The sequence below is a fragment of the Trichechus manatus genome, unplaced genomic scaffold (genome assembly GCF_000243295.1).
Source record: "Trichechus manatus latirostris isolate Lorelei unplaced genomic scaffold, TriManLat1.0 scaffold00010, whole genome shotgun sequence".
Taxonomy (NCBI): Eukaryota; Metazoa; Chordata; class Mammalia; order Sirenia; family Trichechidae; genus Trichechus; species Trichechus manatus.
This window is the reverse complement of record NW_004443946.1, coordinates 16892306-16912548: the sequence shown is the minus strand read 5'-3', so window position 1 is coordinate 16912548 and position 20243 is coordinate 16892306. Positions and strand designations below refer to the sequence as shown.

Below are 20243 nucleotides of genomic sequence, written 5' to 3'. Positions count from 1 at the left end.
GAGAGAGAGAGAGAGAGAGAGAGAGAGAGAGAGAGAGAGAGAGAGCTCTTAAAGTCTCCAGTAGAAATGGCTTTTCCTCCCCCTACTGGCTGAGTTCTGACTTTGATTCTTGGAATTTTTTTCCCAGCCCCTGTGGCCATTGTCTCCCTGGAGCCTGACCTGGGGTCATATAGTCTGACCCTAACTTAGTCCTTAGCCAATAAAGAAAGTTTGAGTTATATGGGGGGGAGAGGGGAGGAGTTCCTTCACCTGATCTGCCAGTCACTGGCCCAAATCAGACTTGTTTCTCTCTCATTGATTGTTCCCATCTTCTGCCCTATAAGAAGGGTGCAACCTTTCCTATAAGGACTTTCTGGAGTGACTCTCCCATTGCCCCCATTTGTCTTGGCGCTATCAGAAGGGTATGGTAGTTCTTTTCCACTTTCCCTCCAATCTCTCTTCCCTCCATTCTTCTCCCAGATGTCTTGGTCCTTTGCTGACCTTGAGGCATGAGCAGGTCTCTCAGCCCATCTGGGCCATATTGACCTTTCACCTGGAAGTGTCTGGGTTTCCCATCCTCCTAAAATGGATGTGGTGTCTCCTGTCATGATGGAGAATCCACTTGGGTCTCGGCAGTCACACTTCATGCCCTTGCTCTTTACAGATAACTCCCTTGTCTTCTTTCACCTCCTCCTAAGCACTCCCTACCCTTCAAACTCCTTCCTCCTCGTTTTCCTTGGGGGCAGATCCTAACACCAGCCCTGTGCTTTTGCATATGTAATTTAACCTCTTTAAAAAGCAACCTTGGAACCTCTGGCTTTGGCAATCCAGCTGTGCCCTTTTATATGTTTGTGCTGGCTGGATTTGGCTGTAACAACCCTGGTGGTACAGGTGGAGGGAGAAGTAAACCATATTCTTCAAGGTTTGCCAAAGGACAGTGGGAGGAGAGAGACACTGTTTTGTGCAGGACTCCTTTGATCTGTTTCCAAGTTATCCTATTTTTTAAGAAACCAAAGTAAATTCAATTTTAACGATTATTTATTGCACTCCTACTATATCTAAAGCTAAACCCCTGTGCTAGGCATAAAGGTGGAGAGGGGAACCACAGAGCAATCAACCCAGTATCTATCTCTAAGGAATTTGTGATCTATTACGGAGAACGAACTCTGTTTACAATTAGTTAGCATGAATAGAAGTAGAGAAGAACTGCAGGAGAGGCATAAATTAAATAGCAATGAGAGAATAAAGGAGGAGATGCAGGGAGAGTTAGGGAATGATCTGTGGAGGAGGTGGCCCAGGAGCTGGGTATTAAAAGGTGCCTGTGATTCTGACAGGCAGACCTAAGGGTTTCTCTGTTCGGCCTGTACAGTAGTTAGGTCTGTAGAACAGCTGGGGAAACTGGTGGAGGTTGGATAAAGATGGCAAGCACAAGACGGCATCCGCCAGGAAACTTAATGGTCAGTGCTAGGTTGATCAGAAAAGAGCCTTTGCTAGCCTTGGCAGTACCTTCGTTGTTGTTGTTAGCTGGGGTCAAGTAGGCCCCCAACTCATGACGACCCCATGCACAATGAAAGGAAACCCTGCCCCATCCCACACCATCCCCATGATCAGTTGTACATCTGACCATTATGATCCGTAGAGTTTTCTTTCTTTTTTTTAATTTAATAATTTATCATATATATTTTCGTTGTTGAGAATACACACAGCAGAACATACACCAATTCAACAATTTCTTCATGTATAATTGATTATATTCTTCAAGTTGTGCACCCTTTCTCACTCTCCTTTTCCAGATTGTTCCTTCCCCATTAACATAAACTCACTATCCCCTAAGTTTCCTATCTACTCTTTTGAGTTGCTATTGTCAGTTTGATCCCATATAAATAGTTCTTTAAAAGAGCACAATGCTCAAGGCAGACATTTTTTACTAATTAAGCTAAACTATTGTTTGATTTTAAGAAGAATTCAGGAGATATTTTTGGTTTACTGTTTAAAGATTATCTCAGGGCAATAGTTTCATCCAGCCTCAGTGGCTCCAGAAAGTCTAGATTCCATGAGAATTTGAAATTCTGTTCTGCATTTTCTCCCTTTTGATCAGGATTCTTCTACAGAATCTTCGATCAAAATGTTCAGTAATGGCACCAGGCACCATCCAGTTCTTTTGGTCTCATGGCAAAGGAGGCCATTGTTCATGGAGGCAATTAGTCACACATCTGTAGGGTTTTCATTGGCTGATTTTTGAGAAGTAGAGCTCCAGGCCTTTCTTCCTAGTCTGTTTTACTCTGGAAGTTCCACTGAAACTGTTCAGCATCATAGCAACACACAAGCCTCCAATGACACATGAAGGTGCATTTTGCTGTATTCCTCACCTACAGCATGCATCTTATCTACCAAAGAATCTAAATACCCTCCAGGCAAAGGGGAAGCCGCTGAGTGTAGAGATGCATGCCTGCTTATCGATTCAGAACTTCTGGCTAACAAGTAAACATGGAAGTTTGGGGTCTATTCAAGATTTGTAAAAAAAAGAACAAAACCCTAAGCAGTTTTCTCTCCAGAGTGTCCATTGTGAATGTCCTGTGGTAGAAGCTAAAGCTCTGAGAAGGTCCGAAGTAGGGTGGCCGATTAGCTCCATTCTGGTGGGTCATTGGAGCAGGAGGGGAGCATATTATTCTTCCCCAATTTTAATTTCTCGACGTTTTTCTCTTCTGTACTGTCTTTGGGCCTGCCTTAGACATTTAGGAAGGAACCAGCCTTTCCAAAGAGGCTTTAGAGTATTCACATCCCAGGGAGCAGAGGCTACCTTTGGTCACCATGATTTCACCCACTCTCGCCTCCATAAGAGATTAGGGCAAAGAAGGCATTCAGCTCTGCGTTTCTTATAAGATGATGGTGATCTGCTTTGTAGGTATGTGTAGCAAGGTTGGGAAGACTGGTCTGGCATTTTCTTTCTGAAACTGGTGATCTTGAGGCAAGGAAGAAAATGCCACAAGACCCAGATTCAAGTCCTGGTTTCAACTCTAACACTACTGCTGCTGGAGGATCCCTGACTCAGTTTTCTCTTTTATAAAATGGGGGCAGTAGTACTTTCCAGAGGTTGTTGTGAAGATTGAATAAGATAAAGTATATCAAAGTGTTTTATTAACAATAGAATGTTGGTGAATGTTAGATATTATTACTAACAAAATTGTACTGTAAGTACTTTCTGTCCTCTCTCCCAACTTTAGACTTTCATGATCATTAGCTCAGTCATTGTCCCAGTTACCTTGGTCTATTACAGGACTTGTTTTCTTCCTTCATAACTCCTACTCCCCTTTTCCTTGGAAGGCCTTGGTTGGAAGAAAAAGCCAGGGACCAGTGATATTTGTCTAACACTCGTGCTTGGTGCTCTCAGCCTCTTCTCCCCAAACCTAATGCCCAGGTCTCTCTCTGTAAGGCCACCCAGTTCAAGATCCCAACTGTGCCCTGCCATCTGGCTGGATGATCTAGGACATCCAAGAAACCGAAGGACAATGGGGCCTCGTCAGATGCTCTTCCTGGGTCAGCATCTCCTCCAGGTCCTTGCCTTCTCCCCTTAGTGACCCAGGTTAGAAGACCTGCATTTGGTTAACTTGTTGCTGTTGTTAGCTGCCATCAAGTTGGCCCGCACTTGTGGTAACCCCATGCGCATTGGAATCAGACTGTTGTGATCCACAGGGTTTTCATTGGCTGATTTTTTGATAGTAGGAGGTGCATGGCTGGGAATCAAACCTGGGTCTCCTGTATGGGGGACAAGAATTCTGTCACTGAACCACTGCTTTATTTGGTTGACTGGATTTGATATTTTCTACCCGTAAGTCAACTTCCTCTGCACTTCAAAGGACTCACCCCTATTCTGCCTTTCATACCCTTCCCAGCTCCTCCTCCCTGAGCCCAGATAAATAATCCATTTGGTTATTCTGCCTGGGAACTACCACTTTGGTATACAAATACTTGACCTCTCTCAAGAATGAACGATCTTTGATTTGAAGCTACATATCAGCCTGACTAAAGGGAAGGGGGTGGGGGAGACTTAAGAAAAATGCTACAAAAGGCTCCTATAAGGAGATGGGTTTGACCTTGGCAGTGGCAAGTGAAGAGCCATGGACCCAACAGCAATATTTTCCCCGCAGATCCCTGGGCAAATTTTAGCTTCTCAACGTCAGCCTCTAAGCTGGCAGCACTTCATGAGGTTAAGCTGGGTGTAGTCCTGAGGTTTTTTTCTGAACATGTAGCTGGTTATCTTTGCTTTGATAACTATCTCTGGCACCTTTCTGCTTTTGGGACCTGCTTTGAGGGATTAGAGAAAAGGGACTAGTAGAAGGGCCTAAGTTCCTATCCCCCCAAGAGGTTCCAGCCTTCATGTTTCCATAGGAAGTCTCCCAGTGTCTCCTAGAGCCACTCTCATTGTCACTCACACCCCATGTCCTCTTTCCCCTTTTTATACTGGGAACTTTCCAGATAAACATGTGTGGCCGTCTAGATGGGGATGAAGTAGTGCAGGCTGCACAGAGTCTACCAGCCAGGATGCCCACACTTTAGACTCCCTCTCCCCATCCTAGAGGAGGCCTCCCTGACTGTGCACCACTCCCCTGCCCTTGGGTATACATCCCAGTGACCCTGGGCTGAGGATGCTGCCTCAGGGCATATGTGGCGCAGCTGGAAGAGGAGGGAGTCAAGGAATGCCACAGAAAGATGCTCTGTGCATTAACCACCCTCCTGCTTCCTCTCTTCCCTCCCCTTCCGCTTTCTTCCTCCCCTGCGTCCTCCCCACTCCCCCTGCTGTAACCACGCACACAGCTCAGCATCCCAGCATCCCACGCGCCTCCCGCTGCGTGATTTATGGCCCCTCGGTGCACAGAAGCATCTTGAAGGTTGCAGTGCACAGAGCAGTCCACAGCCTACTGAGAAGGGCCTGCGAGGAAGAGGAGACTGACGTGTTCTTTCTGAGCCTCTCTTCTGCTCTTTGACCTGTCAAGCAATTAGTAAGAAAGAGATTAAACAGCACCTCTCCTTTTAAAACAAAGTGCACGCAGTTGTCCTGCCTACTCGGGTTTTCCTTTAAATTGGAACCAAGTGATGTTTCAAACGATAGGTGACCTTCCTTTTTGCATGATCTCTTTGTAGTCATCTTCCTAGAAGCAAGACGAGGCTGAGTGGTGAGGTTGGTGGAGGACAAGTTGAAGAACGCAATAAGGCAGCAGGTGCATAGAAGGCCATGTCCCTGCCCTGCTCTGAAGCACATAGTTGCTGCCAGTTTGAACTGTGGATGTCTCCCTTACCCAACTGTGACCAGCAGATATTCCATCAGAGCCTTGGGACGGTGGCCCTCAGGGCCTGCTGCTCCCTGCCTGCCCTCCGTGCTCCCCAGGAACGTCCCAGGGAGGGTGGAGTATAGCATGGGCTCCTCCCTGACTTTGCTGGCCAAAGACCCCTGGGTCTCCTGAAGGGACTCTTGGCCTCTGCCTCTGGCCCTGTCACCCCCTTCACCAAGGTGATGCTGATCCCAGGTGCCCCAGTTGCCTGGGGAGGGCTTTGTGTCCAGAGGAGAGCAGGATTTCCCCACCAGGAGCAGGGCAGCAGCTTCTTGACACTCTGTTAGGTTGGCAGATTCAAAGGCAGCTGCTGGAGATCAAGGCATCAGCGTTACTGGTCAGATCGCTTCTCTCCAGCTACCTGTGAGAACAAAAGAATTAATGATACCTGCAAGGTGGTATCATTAATGGGAGGATTTTTTCCCACCCCAGATTTCAAAACATGAAACGGAGTTTATTTAGAGACTATATATTGGGAAAATATACTATTCATGGAAATATTTATAATCATTTTAATGTACAGTCAGAGGAAAAAATAATTGGATCAGCAGCTTTCTCTTGGAAGTCAGCCATGGTGAGATGCCCCTCCCCACTCCCTCAGGCAGGCCACGGTACAGATACACCGGCCAGTTACCTGTGCAGATAAACCTGCCAGGGCCCTGCCCTCAGGGAGAGGCCAGCGGGCCACCTGCACCGTGTGTTCCAGGGCAGGATCCCCCTGCCCAGGTCGTAACACCTTCTTCCGTCATTCCCTCTCCTCTCTTGATACAAGCTGTTCTTCCACTTTGACAACTCTTTGCAGAACCACGGCTGTTCTCCTTCTACGGGTGACTGCTATCTATCACCGTGAAGATGCCTTATCAAATATTAATACACAGAGGTTAATAATAAGACTGTTCCCTCACTGTGTGGTGCAGTCTGGGAGAGCCATGTTAATAGCCTCCTCCATCTTTGGGGCACTCCCGTGGGCTGTCAGCTCTGCTCCCAAGGACAAGCTGACACCAGGCTTATGGCTCTAGGGTACAGCTAGCACCCGCCTCCACCCCTCATGGCCTCCTACATGCTACTTGGCTGAAGAGATACCAAGGATGTTGTTTTCAGAGCATCTGTAGCAATAGTTCATTTTCCCTTTTTATGGTGTCATTTGGGAGAAAGATGTGGCAATCTGTTCCTATAAAGAATTCCTATGGGGCAGTTCTACTCTGTCCTACAGGGTCGCTGTGAGTCAGAATCGACTTGATGGCAACGGGTATTGTGTTATTGAGAGAGAATGACAAGGAGTCTGGGAGCAGCTGAATCTCTGGGAGCATTTTCCTTCCAAACCCTTCAGCCTCTAGACTCTGGAAACTAGACCAACCAGAGTATCTCACTTTACAGTCTAGTGCGAGACAGCGGTAGATCCAATAGCCACACGTGTGTCTCTATATACACGTGCGTGTATGTGCATAATGACAAATTATGATTAATGCTATGAAGAAGACTTGCTGGAAACTCTGAGTTTATCACATAACCTATAGCTTATAACGCCTACTCTGCTAGGATAAGTAGGAGCTTATTGGAGCCCGAGTATGAGGGGAATGGCAGAGAGAGCAGGAGCCAGATCATGGAGGGCCTTGTGGGCCATGAGTATCAGTCAGGGTCTTGTCTTTTGGGACACTCAAAAGAGCTGGCTGAGGAGTTTCATGAAAGAATTGTTTGCAAAGGAGTGACAGAACTGAAGGGAGAAAGGGAGGGAGCTGTTACTAGGGAGAGCTATGGGGGACTTAGGATAGGAGCTGTGGCTGCAGCCACTCCCAACTCACTGAAGTGTGTTTAGCGGGGGAGTAACATGGTTAGATTTTGGTTTGTAAAGATTACTCTGATTTCAGTAGGAAGAGCAGGTGGTGGGAAGACTGTGCAGAAGTCCAGAAAAGAGAAGATGGCAGCTTGACCCAGCATGGTGACCACTGATGAGGAGAAAAGCGATCTGTCCCACTGATGTCGTTCTTTTGTCCTCCTGTTGCTACAATGGGCTTTCCCTAAGTAGGTGACCTTGGCCAAGTCATTTTTCCACTCTGGGCCTCAGTTTCCTCACCTGTGACATGAGGGACTTGAACCAGCTGATGGCCAAGGCGCTTCTAGCTCTGACAGCCCGAGAAGAAGCCACCTGTATAGCAGCACTGACAATATGCCACTTGACCCCAAACCGCATAGCTGTGGTTCCTGGCTTGGGGGAAAGGAATCAATCCTTCATAGAAAATCAGTGGGTTCGCCAAGAATTCCCTCTGTTCATCAAAGGCAGCCCCTAAGCTGAGGCTGAGGGTGAGTCCTGGATCATCTTGACTTCTGTGTCCTCATGTTCTCAGTGAGTGTGATCTCTCTATGCAGCCACCACCTGCATGCTTGGTAACAATGCCTGGTATTTGTACAGCTGCTTAGTGTTCTGGATGCTTTGTATCCAAATTGTCTCATTCAGCCCTGTCAACCACCCTGTGAAGAAGGCAAGGAATAGCTATTACCATCCCCCTTTAGAGGTGAGGAAGGTCAGGAAATGCTGGGCCAGGACTAGAATCACCAGGTTTAAAAATCATCAGTGTTGTTTGGGCTACAGCACTTCACTTAGCAATATATCTGTTCATGTCAGTAAGCATGCAAATTAATCATTTTAATGGCTGTATGTTCTTCCTTTGCATAAATGTGCACTAATGTAGTTAGCCAGCTTCCTAGTGTTCGACTCCAATCACTTTTAAAGTCACTCTTCACCTCTTGGGTGCTTTATTCTTGCATTTGTATTTACAGATACGTAGTAAGCATCTTAAGGTTCTACCTTAGTATCAACCCTAGCTGGATTACAAATCCTTAGGGGCAGGGGAATTATGTCTCAATACTAGAGTGATAAAAGTTGATTGGCTGAAAGAAAAATTCCTCCCCAAACTAGTTAGAACAGGAAGAGTACAACTCATGCCACCAATGTCATTTACCACGTGTTCTCTGAAGATCTGCCTGTATGCTAGGCTTTATAATGAATTGGCATCTGTGTCATCAAGGTTTGTCACAAGCTCTTGCCTTCCTGGCATGAGGAGGAGAGAAATCCCAAGTCGTAAACCCGCAAAGGGCTTGGCATTAAATTATTTTTTCAGGCCCTGGCTGATGCTAGTTGTCCGTGGGCCTCCCATGGTACTGTCTCCCACTTGTTTTTCTAACTTCCTGACTTTATCTGTAACAGGCCTGATGGCAGAATGGTTATCTCGGCTGCTAACCGAAAGGTCGATAGTTTGAACTGACCAGCCGCTTTGTGGGAGACAGGTGTGGCAGTGTGCTTCCGTAAAGATTACAGCCTTGGAAACTGTATGGAACAGTTCTACTCTGTCCTACAAGGTCACTAAAGTCGGAATCGACTTGACAACAGTGGGTTTGGTTTGCTGACTTTACCTAGTGAAGACTAGGAGCTGATGAAAAGGCCAATGTCCTCCAGAAGGATACCTTTGTGACTTTTCATCAGTTGTTTATTCCCCAGAGTCTATGAGCTTTATATCCTATATTTTTTAATGACTGTTATTGTTTTATTATAAAAGTAATAATATTCATTGCAGAAATTTTAGAAAAACATAGATAAAAAAAAGTCACTTGCAATCTTACCACCCAGCTCTAATAACATCCAGCTTTAGCTTTTTTCTATGCATATAGATGTTTTACAAAACTAGGATCATAGTATATATATGGTTTTATAACCTGAATTTTCGCTTAAAATGTATTATAGTATCTTTCCTAGTTGTTAGAAGTTCTTTTATAATCTTATTAATATCTTCATTATTGTTGTTGTTAGGTGCTGTTGAGACAATTTCAACTCATAGTGACTTCACGTGACAGAGTAGATCTGCCCCAAAGGGTTTTCTAGGCTGTAATCTTTATGGGAGCAGATCGCCAGGTCTTTCTCCCAAGGAGCTGCTGGCTGGGTTTGCACCCCCAACCCTTCAGTTAGCAGCTGAGTTCTTAACCTTTGAGCCACCAGGGCTCCTGAATATCTTCATAAAGCTACCAAATTTGTTAAATAATTTCCTATTGTTGAATATTAAGTTGCTTTCTATTCTTGAGAGCTTTTTTTTTTTTTTTTTGAGAGCATATTTTTAACAGAGAAAAGAGAGAGAGGCATTAAGTACTCAAGGAATTTTATAGGAAGCCATGCCAGTAATAAATAGATGGACTCCAAAGAGAAGCTATTTCTCCTTTACCATTTGGCTTAAGAATAGCTAATGGGAAACAGGCTCGTATTTTTTTAAAACAGGCCCACAGAGGACTTTTGATGACATCAGGAGGGAAGTAAGTACCAGGGTGGGCAGGGCCAGGGGCCCTGTGCAACTTGCCAAGAAGGGAGGAGGAAAGTTGAAGGAAGATCCAAGAGGAAGACTGGAGAAGGTGTAACACGAGAGAGGGAAGGAAATGAAAAGCCTTGATCCTGAGGGGAGAAATGTAGACTTTAAAACCCCTGTAGGAAGACCATATACGATTCAATTGATATGAGGTGTCCATAATAGGCAAATCTATAGAGACAAAAATAGATAAATGGTTGCTTAGAGATTAAAATGTTAAAAACCAAAGATGTCACTCTGAGGACTAAGGTGCACCTGACCCGAGCCATGGTATTTTCAAGCACCTCATATGCACGTGAATGCTGGTCAATGAATAAGGAAGACTGAAGAAGAATTGATGCCTTAAAATTATGACGCTGGCGTCATAATATACCATGGACTGCCAGAAGAACGAACAAATCTGTCTTGGAAGAAGTACAGCCAGAATGCCCCTTGAAGCGAGGATGGCAAGACTTCGTCTCACGTACTTTGGCCATGTTAACAGGAGGGACCAGTTCCTGAAGAAGGTTTAGTTATCTTCCTGAAGAAGATAACTAGCATTGTCTTAGTTATCTAGTGCTGCTATAACAGAAATACCACAAGTGTGTGGCTTTAACAAATAGAAATTTATTTTTTCACAGTTTAGGAGGCTAGAAGTCTGAATTCAGGGTGCCGGCTCTAGGGGAAGGCTTTCTCTCTCTCTTGGCACTGAAGGAAGATCCTTGTCTCTTCTGAGCTGCTCTTGGGCAATCTTCATGTGGCTTGGCATCTCTCTTCCCCCATCTCTGCTTGCTAGCTTCCTTGTGTTAATCCTGCCTCACTAACATAACAAAGATAACCCATTCCCAAATGGGATTATAACTACAGGCATAGAGATATAGGATTTACAACACATATTTTGGGGGGACACAATTCAGTCTATAACAAACATCATGCTTGATAAAGTAGAGGGTGAGCGAAAAATAGGAAGACCCTCAATGACATAGATTGACACAGTGACTGCAACAGTGGGCTCAAATATACCAACAGTTGAGGATGGCGCAGGACCTGGAACATTTCTTTCTGTTTTACATAGACTCAGTGGCATGTAACAACAGAGCTGGTGAGTGGAGGTGGGTGATGAGGGTATAGAGAAGTGAGTCTAAAGGGTATTTGGTGGGAGAGGTTTCTCTTTGTGTTGATGAAAATGTTCTGAAATTGACTGTGGTGATGGTTTCATATATCTGTGAATATACTAAAAATCCTTGAATTGTGCACTTGTGGGTGAATTACATGGTATGTGAACGATATCTTAATAATGCTGTTTTTTAAAAAAAAAAAACCCTGTAGGGAACATTCAGAAGGTAAAACCTCAGAGAGTAGTTGTACGGTGGTCAGGGAGAGGAGTGGACCTTGCTGTCCTCAGGACCCAACTCGCTGCCCTAGGCGACTGGGGGGTGCTTCTCACCTCATAAACCTTCTCTCTTTCCCCTCCACCTTGCCTGTGGGCTCAGATGGTTAAAGATGCTTCTGATTTTTGCCTGGTGAAAAATCCCTGCGGCAAGGAAACACAAAAGGAACTGGAATTCCAGAAGGAAAAGCAGGGAAACACAGTTCAATATTTTCTTTAGAAAAAGAAAAATGTGTTTATTCTGCATTGAATACATGAATACATGGTACTGTCTCCCACTTGTTTTTCTAACTTCCTGACTTCACCTGTAACAGGCCTGATGGCAGAATGGTTAAAATAGTATTAAATATATAAATTAATTTAAAGAAAATTGGCATCTTTTTATATTTTCCTATCTAAGAACTTGGTGTGCCGCTTAATTTCTTTAAATCTTTAGTATACCTCAGGAACCATTTAAAGTTTTCTTCATATACAGTTTGTACATTTCTTTTGAAATTTAATCTTTATCTTTTTATTATTATTTGTCTTTTTGTTATTATTGTCTTACAAATTCATATTTCAGGAAACGACCCTTCCATGCCTTCAGTAGTTCCTTTTGCTTCTCGGGTAAAATCTAAACATCTTAACCCATCATTCAAGGCTTTCTACACCTGTTTAAAACCTATTTTCCACGTGTTTTCTTTTTACCTGTAGCTATTCAATGGTCCTTGAACAAACCTTGTTCTTTTACACTTGTCTGCTTGGGCTCATTCTGCTTCCTTGGATGAAATGTTCACTCTCCCCTTCTCCGCAAGTCCCCTCGCTTTCTTCATGAGGCCCCACTTGAATACTCTAATTAAAAATTACCTCTCTTCTTTCTGACCCCCTGAGCATGTATTGCATGAACCAATTAACTGGTAACTAATCCAATATTACCTTATGACAGCTGTTGTATTAAAATGAGCTGCACTTTATCCCTTGTGTGGTTGCAAAATTAACTGTGAATTTGTGCCTTGTTTCTTGTCTTAGTTTCTTAGTGCTGTCTTAACACAAATACCACAAGTGTGTAGCTTTAAAGAATAGGAACTTATTTTTTCATAGTTCAGGAGGCTAGAAGTCTGAATTCAGGGCATGGCTCTAGGGGAAAATCCTTCCTTGTCGGTAGCCCTTTGAGATCCTTGGCATTTCTTGGTGTTCCTTGACATCTGTCTCCCCCTGTCATGTGTCTCTGTGTCGGTTCTGCAGTTTTTAGAACTCAGTAGTAATTATGTTTAGGACTCTACCATATGATGTCACTAATGTAACAAAAGAAAACTTCTGTTTCCAAACAGTGTTATATTTACAGGTACAGGGGTTAGAATTTCAGCACATTTTGAGGGACACAATTCAGTCTATAACATTTCCTCAACTAGGTTTTGAGGCTCATGGGGAGAGGGAGCCTGTCTTATGCTCCCCCACAGTATCCAGGATGGGGCCTTGCGTATAATAATAGTAGTAGTAGTAATAGTAATGTTAGCAATGATAGTTAACATTATGGCGATCTTTCCGTGTGCCAGATACCGTTTTAAGCACTTTCCACTCACTTGTTCTTGTTGTTGTTAGGTGCCGTCGAGTCAGTTCCAACTCATAGTGACCCTGTGTACAACAGAACAAAACACTCCCCAGTCCTGTGCCATCCTCACAGTCATTACTATGTTTGAGCCCATTGTTGCAGGCACTGTGTCAATTCATCTCATTGAGGGTCTTCCTCTTTTTTGCTGACCCTCCACTTTACCAAGCATGATGTCCTTCTCCAGGGACTGGTCCCTGCTGATAACATGTGCAAAGAATTTGAGACAAAGTCTCGCCATCCTCACTTCTAAGGAGCATTCTGGCTGTACTTCTTCCAAGACAAATTTGTTTGTTCTTCTGGCAGTCCATGGTATATTCAATATTCTTCACCAACACCATAATTCAAAGGCATCAATTCTTCTTTGATCGTCCTTATTCATTGTCCAGCTTTTGCATGCATATAAGGCGATTGAAAATATCATGACTTGGGTTAGGTGCACCTTAGTCCTCAAAGTGACTTCTTTGCTTTTTAACACTTTAAAGAGGTCTTTTGCAGCAGATTTGTCCAGTGCAATACTGTCCAGATTTTTGAGAAGTAAACTGCCAGGTCCTTCTTCCTAGTCTGCATTTGTCTGGAAGCTCCGCTGAAAGCTGTCCACCATGGCTGACCCTGCTTTTATTTGAAATACTGGTAGCATGGCTTCCAGCATCACAGCAACATGCAAGCCACCACAGTACGACAAACTGACAGACAAGTGGTGGTCCACTCACATTAAAAACCATTGCCGTCGAGTTGATTCCAACTCATAGGGACCCTATAGGACAGAGCAGAACTGCCCCATAGGGTTTCCAAGGAGTGGCTGGTGGATTCGAACTGCCGACCTTTTGGTTAGCAGCTGAGCTCTTAACCACTATGCCACCAGAGCTCCCCTCACTTATTAGCAGATAAATATTTGAAGGTTTTGGTGTTGTGGGTTTCTTTGACCTCAAACTAAACTTTTGAAGAGGGCTATAAAAGAAAGACCAGCCAATCATGATGCACAGACAATAATTCTAGCTTGCTGATCAAAGAGGAAGATGAGTTTTCTGGGGAAACCTAACATGTAGGGAGGAATGAGAATCCACGGTCTGGGAAGGGAAGGGAAAGGAAGAGGAATGGAGAGCCCTGGGTTTGCTGGCAGCAGAGTTGCGAGTGTCTTCTGAGGCTGTGGTGGCTTTAAGACACGCTGTGTTGGTGGATTCACCCTTTTTCCTGCACTGGCAGGGCTGTGGTTGTTGTTGGTTGCAGCGGAGTCAGCCCCTGCTTGTGGTGAGTCCATGTACAATGGAAGGAAACATTGCCCAGTCCCATGCCATCCCTATGATCAGCTGGGTTTTGAACCATTGGGATCCATAAGGTTTTTTCACTGGCTGATTTTCAGAAGTAGATCACTAGACCTTCCTTCCTAGTCCATCTTAGTCTGGAAGCTCCACTGAAACCTGTTCAGCATCATAGCAACACGCAAGCCTCCACTGACAGACAGGTGGTGGCTGCGCATGAGGTGCATTGGCCGGGGACTGAACGCAGGTCTTCCTCATGGAAGGTGAGAATTCTACCACTGAACCCCCAATGCCGCATACTGGCAGGGTTCAAACCCATTGCCATCGAGTCAATTCTGACTCATAGTGACCCTATAGGTCACTGTAGAACTGCCCATAGGGTTTCCAAGGCTGCAATCTTTTTGGAAGCAGACCGCCACATATTTCTCCCACAGAGCAGCTGGTGGGTTCAAACTGTCAGCCTTTTGGTTAGCAGCCTAGTGCTCAACCACTGTACCACCAGGGCTCCCTCTGGTGATTAGCAGCCATAGTTCTTAACCACTATGCCACCAGGGTTTCCAGAAGGTTGGCAGTTCGAATCCACCAGGCGCTTCTTGGAAACTCTATGGGGTAGTTCTACTCTGCCTTATTGGGTCACTGTGAGTTGGAATCAACTGGACAGTAACGGTTCTGGCAGGGTTAGGGTCTGGAAATAAGGTCTGGACCCTGGCAGGACCTCTTGAGGCCTCTTTCCCGCAGTGGGTCCCTGCAGGATAGCCTAGGTCCCCTGGGGACAGTGGGCTCAGTGTGCAGCCGCCTCTCCTGCATGACCACACCACCAGGGCTCCCAGTTCAGCTGGCTTGGGGCCACACGCCTCTCCTCCAGATGAGCGCCTGGGCCATTCTGGGAGGGAATGTGCTGAGCAGTGGTTGTAGAGCAGCCAGAGCGAATGAGCTAAGGGAAATTAATTCCCATCCCCGGGCCTTTTCTCTCCTTATGATCATCTTTGGCCTCTCGGAATCTTTCCTGTGTCTCAATACTGCACAGTGTTTCAGGTGCTGAGAGTTCTGGGCAATTCCACTTCAGCCTAAAATCAAAGGCAGCCAGGAGGCTGCCTACGTGTGCTCTAAACCTATGGCTTTAACACTTTGGGGCCTAGGGGCATTTAAGGGTGACTTAAGATACTTCTACACCAATATATGTGCCAGCCCAGTGACCTAAGATTAAATTCTGGGTTCCCAGCTAGAGCTTTAGAGGCTCTCCCTTACCTTTTTCCAAGCAGACATAAACAGGTAATGAAGCTTTTGGGTTCTTGAAGACGGGAAAAGGAGGAAAGAAGAAAGGACTTTGGCTTTTTGAGACCCCTCTAAAGGGGCTAAAATTTTCAACTCCTTGGTCAAAGGATGCACAATTGATTAGAAGGGTTAGCCGCTTAAAGAAAGGACTTGGTTTCTAGGGAATGCACTGCGGGACTGTTGCCAGCTCCAGAGAATCTTAAACACGCCCCAGAATAAACACGACTGCTTTCTGTCCAGTATATCAGCAAACAGAAACTTTGCCCAGAGACCTAGAATGAATGCCATTTTAATTTGATCTTTATTTAATAATTGTATTATCAGTAGTAGTATTTTTCCTTTCTGGGCTTCCTATTTAGATGGCTTCTGTAGCATTTTCTATATATACCTCAAGCACTTATCATATTTATAATAGAGTATCGGTGCTTCAAGCATTGTTGTTGTTAGGTGTAGTCGATTTTGACTCATAGCAACCCCATATGACAGAGTAGAACTGCCCCATAGGGTTTTCTGGAAACCTTGGTGGCATAGTGGTTAAGTGCTATGGCTGCTAACCAAAATGTCAGCAGTTTGAACCCACCAGGCGCTCCCTGGAAACTCTATGGGGCAGTTCTACTCTGTCCTTTAGGGTTGCTATGAGTTGGAATTGACTCCATGGCAACGGGTTTTAATATATATATCGTTTTCTAGACTGTAATCTTTATGAAAGCAGATTGCCATGTCTTTCTCCCAGGGAGCTGCTGGGTGGGTTTGAACTGCCAACCTTAGCCATTGCACCACCAGGGCTCCTTTTTGCCTCAAGCATAGGGACTGTCTTTCTTGTCCTTGAATTCCCCACCTCTGCCCAGAGCCTGGCACCTAATGGTCCTGCAGTAAACATTTGCTGAATGAATGAACAAATGAATAAAAGGTCTGAGTTCCTAACACTAAAATAGCCATGAAGTCAGAAGGAATTTGATGCTATGAGCATCAGGAACTGCCAAGATTATACCCTTGAGGCAGAGCTGGCTGAACTCTTTTTGTTGTTGTTAAGTCAGAGAGTTAATAATTTAAAAAGCCAACCTTGCCCAGCTTTGGGCTCAGTCGAGCGCACGATCACCTGCTCCTACAGCACTGACATTCTCTCCTTTCCTGGCTGGGCCACTTTAAGTCTACCCTGGCTATGACCTACCCCTACACTCACTGTCCAGGGAGCATCGATGGCCCTCAAGCCCAGCCACACTGCCAGGTCAACTCCTGCCCTGCAGTCTTCTAACTGAAGTGCCCAGAAGCCAGTGGCCACAAACTGTTCACAAAACCAGACAGAATAAGTGTTCACTCCCCACTTTTCTCTTCTCTCCTTTCATCTCTATCCTGTTTCTTTTTCTTCTTTGCTGCCATTCTTTTTCTCTGTCTCACCTCCCCACTCTTTCCCCTTTCTCTGTACTATCCTCATCTTCTGTCCTCTTTCGAGCACGTTGTAAGCTTCTCCAACCATAACCCTTTGCTGCTCAGTTGATTCTGACTCATAGGGGTTTCCAAGGCTGTAAATCCCTATGGAAGCAGACTGCGACATCGTTCTCCCTCGGAGCTGCTGGTGGTTTCAAACCACCAACCTTTCAGTTAGCAGTTGATTGCTTTAACCACTGTGCCACCAGCATTTATTTGCGCAGAGGTGCTATGAGGTACTCTACCTGAGCCAGTAGGACAGGGGGCCGGAAGCCTGGGTTGGGGTTCTGACCTGATGCTGATTCACCGTGGGGGCATCATGTCAACTTCCCAAGTCTGAAGATTGAGATGCCCTGCCTGCCATTCTAGGGGTGAGGATAGAAGACATTTTTTACTGTTGAAGCTAAACTGTCATTTGGTTTTACCCATAGGGTTTTCAATGGCTGATTTTTCTAAAGTAGATCACTATGCGTTTCTTCTGAGGTCCCTCGGGATGGACTTGAAACTCCATTCTTTTGGTTAGCAGCTGAGTACATTAGCCATTTGTACCACCTAGGGACTTTGCCCATAATAGGAGCTGAATAAAATGTTTGTTTAGTCGGCCAAAACACAGCTTTGAAGCACCTACTATGTGCCAGGTTCCAGGTCCCAGGATACAGAAGTGAATAAGACAGCCTTCCTTGAGCTCAAGAAACCTACAGTCTTGCAGGAGAGTAATATCTTCAACTAATACAAGTGTGAAGAGACACATAACTGAGGAGAGCAAATGTGGAGGTCAGGGCAGACAATGGGAGGCCTAACATAGGAGAGAGGATCAGGAAAATCTTTGCTAAGAAGAGCTGCTTACACTGACTATTAAAGGATGAACAGGAATTAGATGAAGGGAGTAGGGTGGGGCTGAAAGGGCCAAGAGAGAACTTCGTTGAATGGATCAGTGGATGGATGGGATGGATGGGTAAACCTGGCATTGAAGTCTGAGCTCAATGGCGCAACAGTACAGAGCATTCTGACTGGTACAGGAAAACAGATAGCTGAATAAGGGGTGGCTTGATATTGTGTATAGAATTGGTGGTGGTGGTGGGAGTTATCTCTTCATTGCCCTAGTCTGATAGCATGTGGACCCAAGTTGCCAATAAACTGATCTTTGATCGCAGAGGCTTCCAAGAAGGGGTGGAATGTCTACATCAACCTCTTCTGCCAGGAATGGGGAGACCTGGGGAATGAGGTAAAACCCCTCTGCCCCATGTCAGATTGACTTTGCCAACCTCAGGCACCTTACCCAAGATCCTTCTCCCCACTCAGATGAGCGAGAAATTGTTCAGAAAAAGACCTTCACAAAATGGGTGAACTCGAATCTGGCTCAGGTGTCCTGCCGCATCATTGACCTCTACAAGGACCTGCGGGATGGGCGGATGCTGATTAAGCTGCTGGAGGTGATCTCTGGAGAGACGCTGGTAAAGTCTCCTGTGTGCCCCAGCCCCTCTCCCTGGCCCTGTGGCTGATGTGGTCAGCCTTTCTTTAGGAAAGACATGGTCTAACGATACCTTGAGTTCTCATGGCCTTCCAAGATTGCTCCCTGCTCCTTTGGGAGGTTCCAACACCAGGAGATGAATACTTAAGATACCAAGTGTCCATGTGGACAACTGCATTCCCTGACCTCCTCCTAGAACTTCCTGCCTCCTTCTGGCCACCCCCACCCCTGCATGCTTCTCCCAGAAGTCATGCAGAGCTCATGCCTTTCTCACTTGGGACCTGAGCATCTGGGGCTGGCCTGCAATGACCCTGCCCTCATCCTCCTCACACAGGCTAAGATACATGGATTTAAGGATTCTCATTACAAAGCTGGAGAAATTTTTACCCCTCTTGGAAGATATTTTGCTCTTTGTTTTATCATTCTTGCAAGAGGAAATTTATCTGAAGCCCTGTCAGTCATAACCCACCAGGCAGTCATGTTGTCCTTGAAGGAGAAGTAGATCAAAGTTTATATTTTGTTCAGTTGCTTCCTTTGTGACCTTGGGCCTATCAGGTAGGACTAACTTTGCCTCTGTTTCCCCCATGTGTAAAATGGGAGAAATACCTGTACCTGAGAAAGTACTCGGAGATACCATAAAAGGCCCTGTATTCTTCTATCGCCTTTTAAACTCCAGACTGAAGTTTTGCCTCTTACCCTACATTAAAAGCCATATAGAGAGAGTTATCACTGGGAACAGTTCAGATTATACAATTACTCATCAGTGAGGGTCTCTTTGAGTTTAGCTGGGGGCATTCAGAAAAGGGGTAGAAGGTGGTTGACAGGGGTGGACCCATTTATCAATTACTGACCTAAAAGCCACTCTTATCCCCGACCAGCAGTAAATAATTCTTAGAACTGTGCCTGGCGCATAGTAAGTGCTCAATTATCCGTTGTGTTATTATTTTTGAATGTTATTCATCAGCCACTCAGAAGATACATGGGCAGCCCAGTATTAGAGCTCTGGGTACTCTAGGAGGCAAACCTCTGAACTTCACTGAAAGGAAAGGGTTGGAAATATCAAGGAGTGACTATGTGAGTAGGAGTTTGACCAGGACGGTAGTGGGAGGATGCTGACGACAGAAGTTGGTCTAGGCTGCAGCCACCTCTGAGGTGACCTCTGTGAGGTGAGTTCCCTCCATGCCCATGGGGCCACTGCTGTCCCCCAGCCAAAGCCCACGAAGGGAAAGATGCGCATCCACTGCCTGGAGAACGTGGACAAGGCCCTGCAGTTTCTCAAGGAACAGCGCGTGCACCTGGAGAACATGGGCTCCCACGACATTGTGGACGGCAACCACCGCTTGGTCCTGGGTCTCATCTGGACCATCATCCTTCGCTTCCAGGTGGGTTTCCTGGTGGCAGAGAAAGCTGAGGGGGCCTCTCTGGACTGGACAGGGCTTGGGAATCTTATAAAATCATGAGTGAAGTGTGAGCGATTGTGACATCCTGGCAGGCTAGAAACCTGTCCTGGAACAATGCTTGTAGGAAGGAGTAACCATCTTCTGTGTCACACAAAGTCACGGAAACTCAGGGGAGCTATTGAGTCAGTCAGTAGTGTCTTCTGAGGGAGAAGGTGGAAATTAGTAGCTGGTTTGAGATCTAGCTGGAAGATCTGCTTGTTAGCTCCCTCCCCGACATGTATAACTTTTTGTTTTTTGAAATAGTTGATGATGCACAAGAAATTGCCAAAATATTCCAGAAGATCTGATTTTACATTTTTCAATCAAAAACTTTTCTCACCCTGAAATTTAAGTTGTATCTTATTTGTAAGGAAATTTAGAAAGGGTGAGGGGAAGGAAAACAGGGCTTTCTACCTGCTGGTTTTGCTCCGAACATGGCAGTTCAAGAGGCAGAAAGAACCTAGTCTGAGGAGGTAAGAGCGGGAAGGAGATAGCCTACAACTTGCAGACTAAAGACCTTATCCAACTGGAAGATTAGAGACTGAATCTGCTCACTCTCCATGGGTGCATGAGATCAAAAAATTAAAAATAACAACGGAATTGGGAAGAATGAAAAGGCAAGAGGAGCAACTAATTAAAACACAACACCTTCCAACATTCCTGTTGTGCCACAGCCTTGCAGGGCATTGTACCTCCCGAGGAGGAATCAGGGTGTCATGCTGTGTATTCACGGCATCCTGTTCAGAGTTATCA

General features: G+C 45.4%; 1 protein-coding gene across 1 annotated transcript in view; it reads left to right on the top strand.

Annotated features, from left to right (window-relative positions):
- The window catches only part of SPTB (spectrin beta, erythrocytic), a 126748-nt gene that overhangs the window by 47933 nt on the left and 58572 nt on the right, over positions 1-20243 (top strand). Inside the window, exons 4-5 of the mRNA XM_004370951.2 lie at positions 17883-18034; positions 19260-19433. Coding sequence (XP_004371008.1) covers positions 17883-18034; positions 19260-19433 — 326 coding nt within the window. The remainder of the gene's footprint in view (positions 1-17882; positions 18035-19259; positions 19434-20243) is intronic.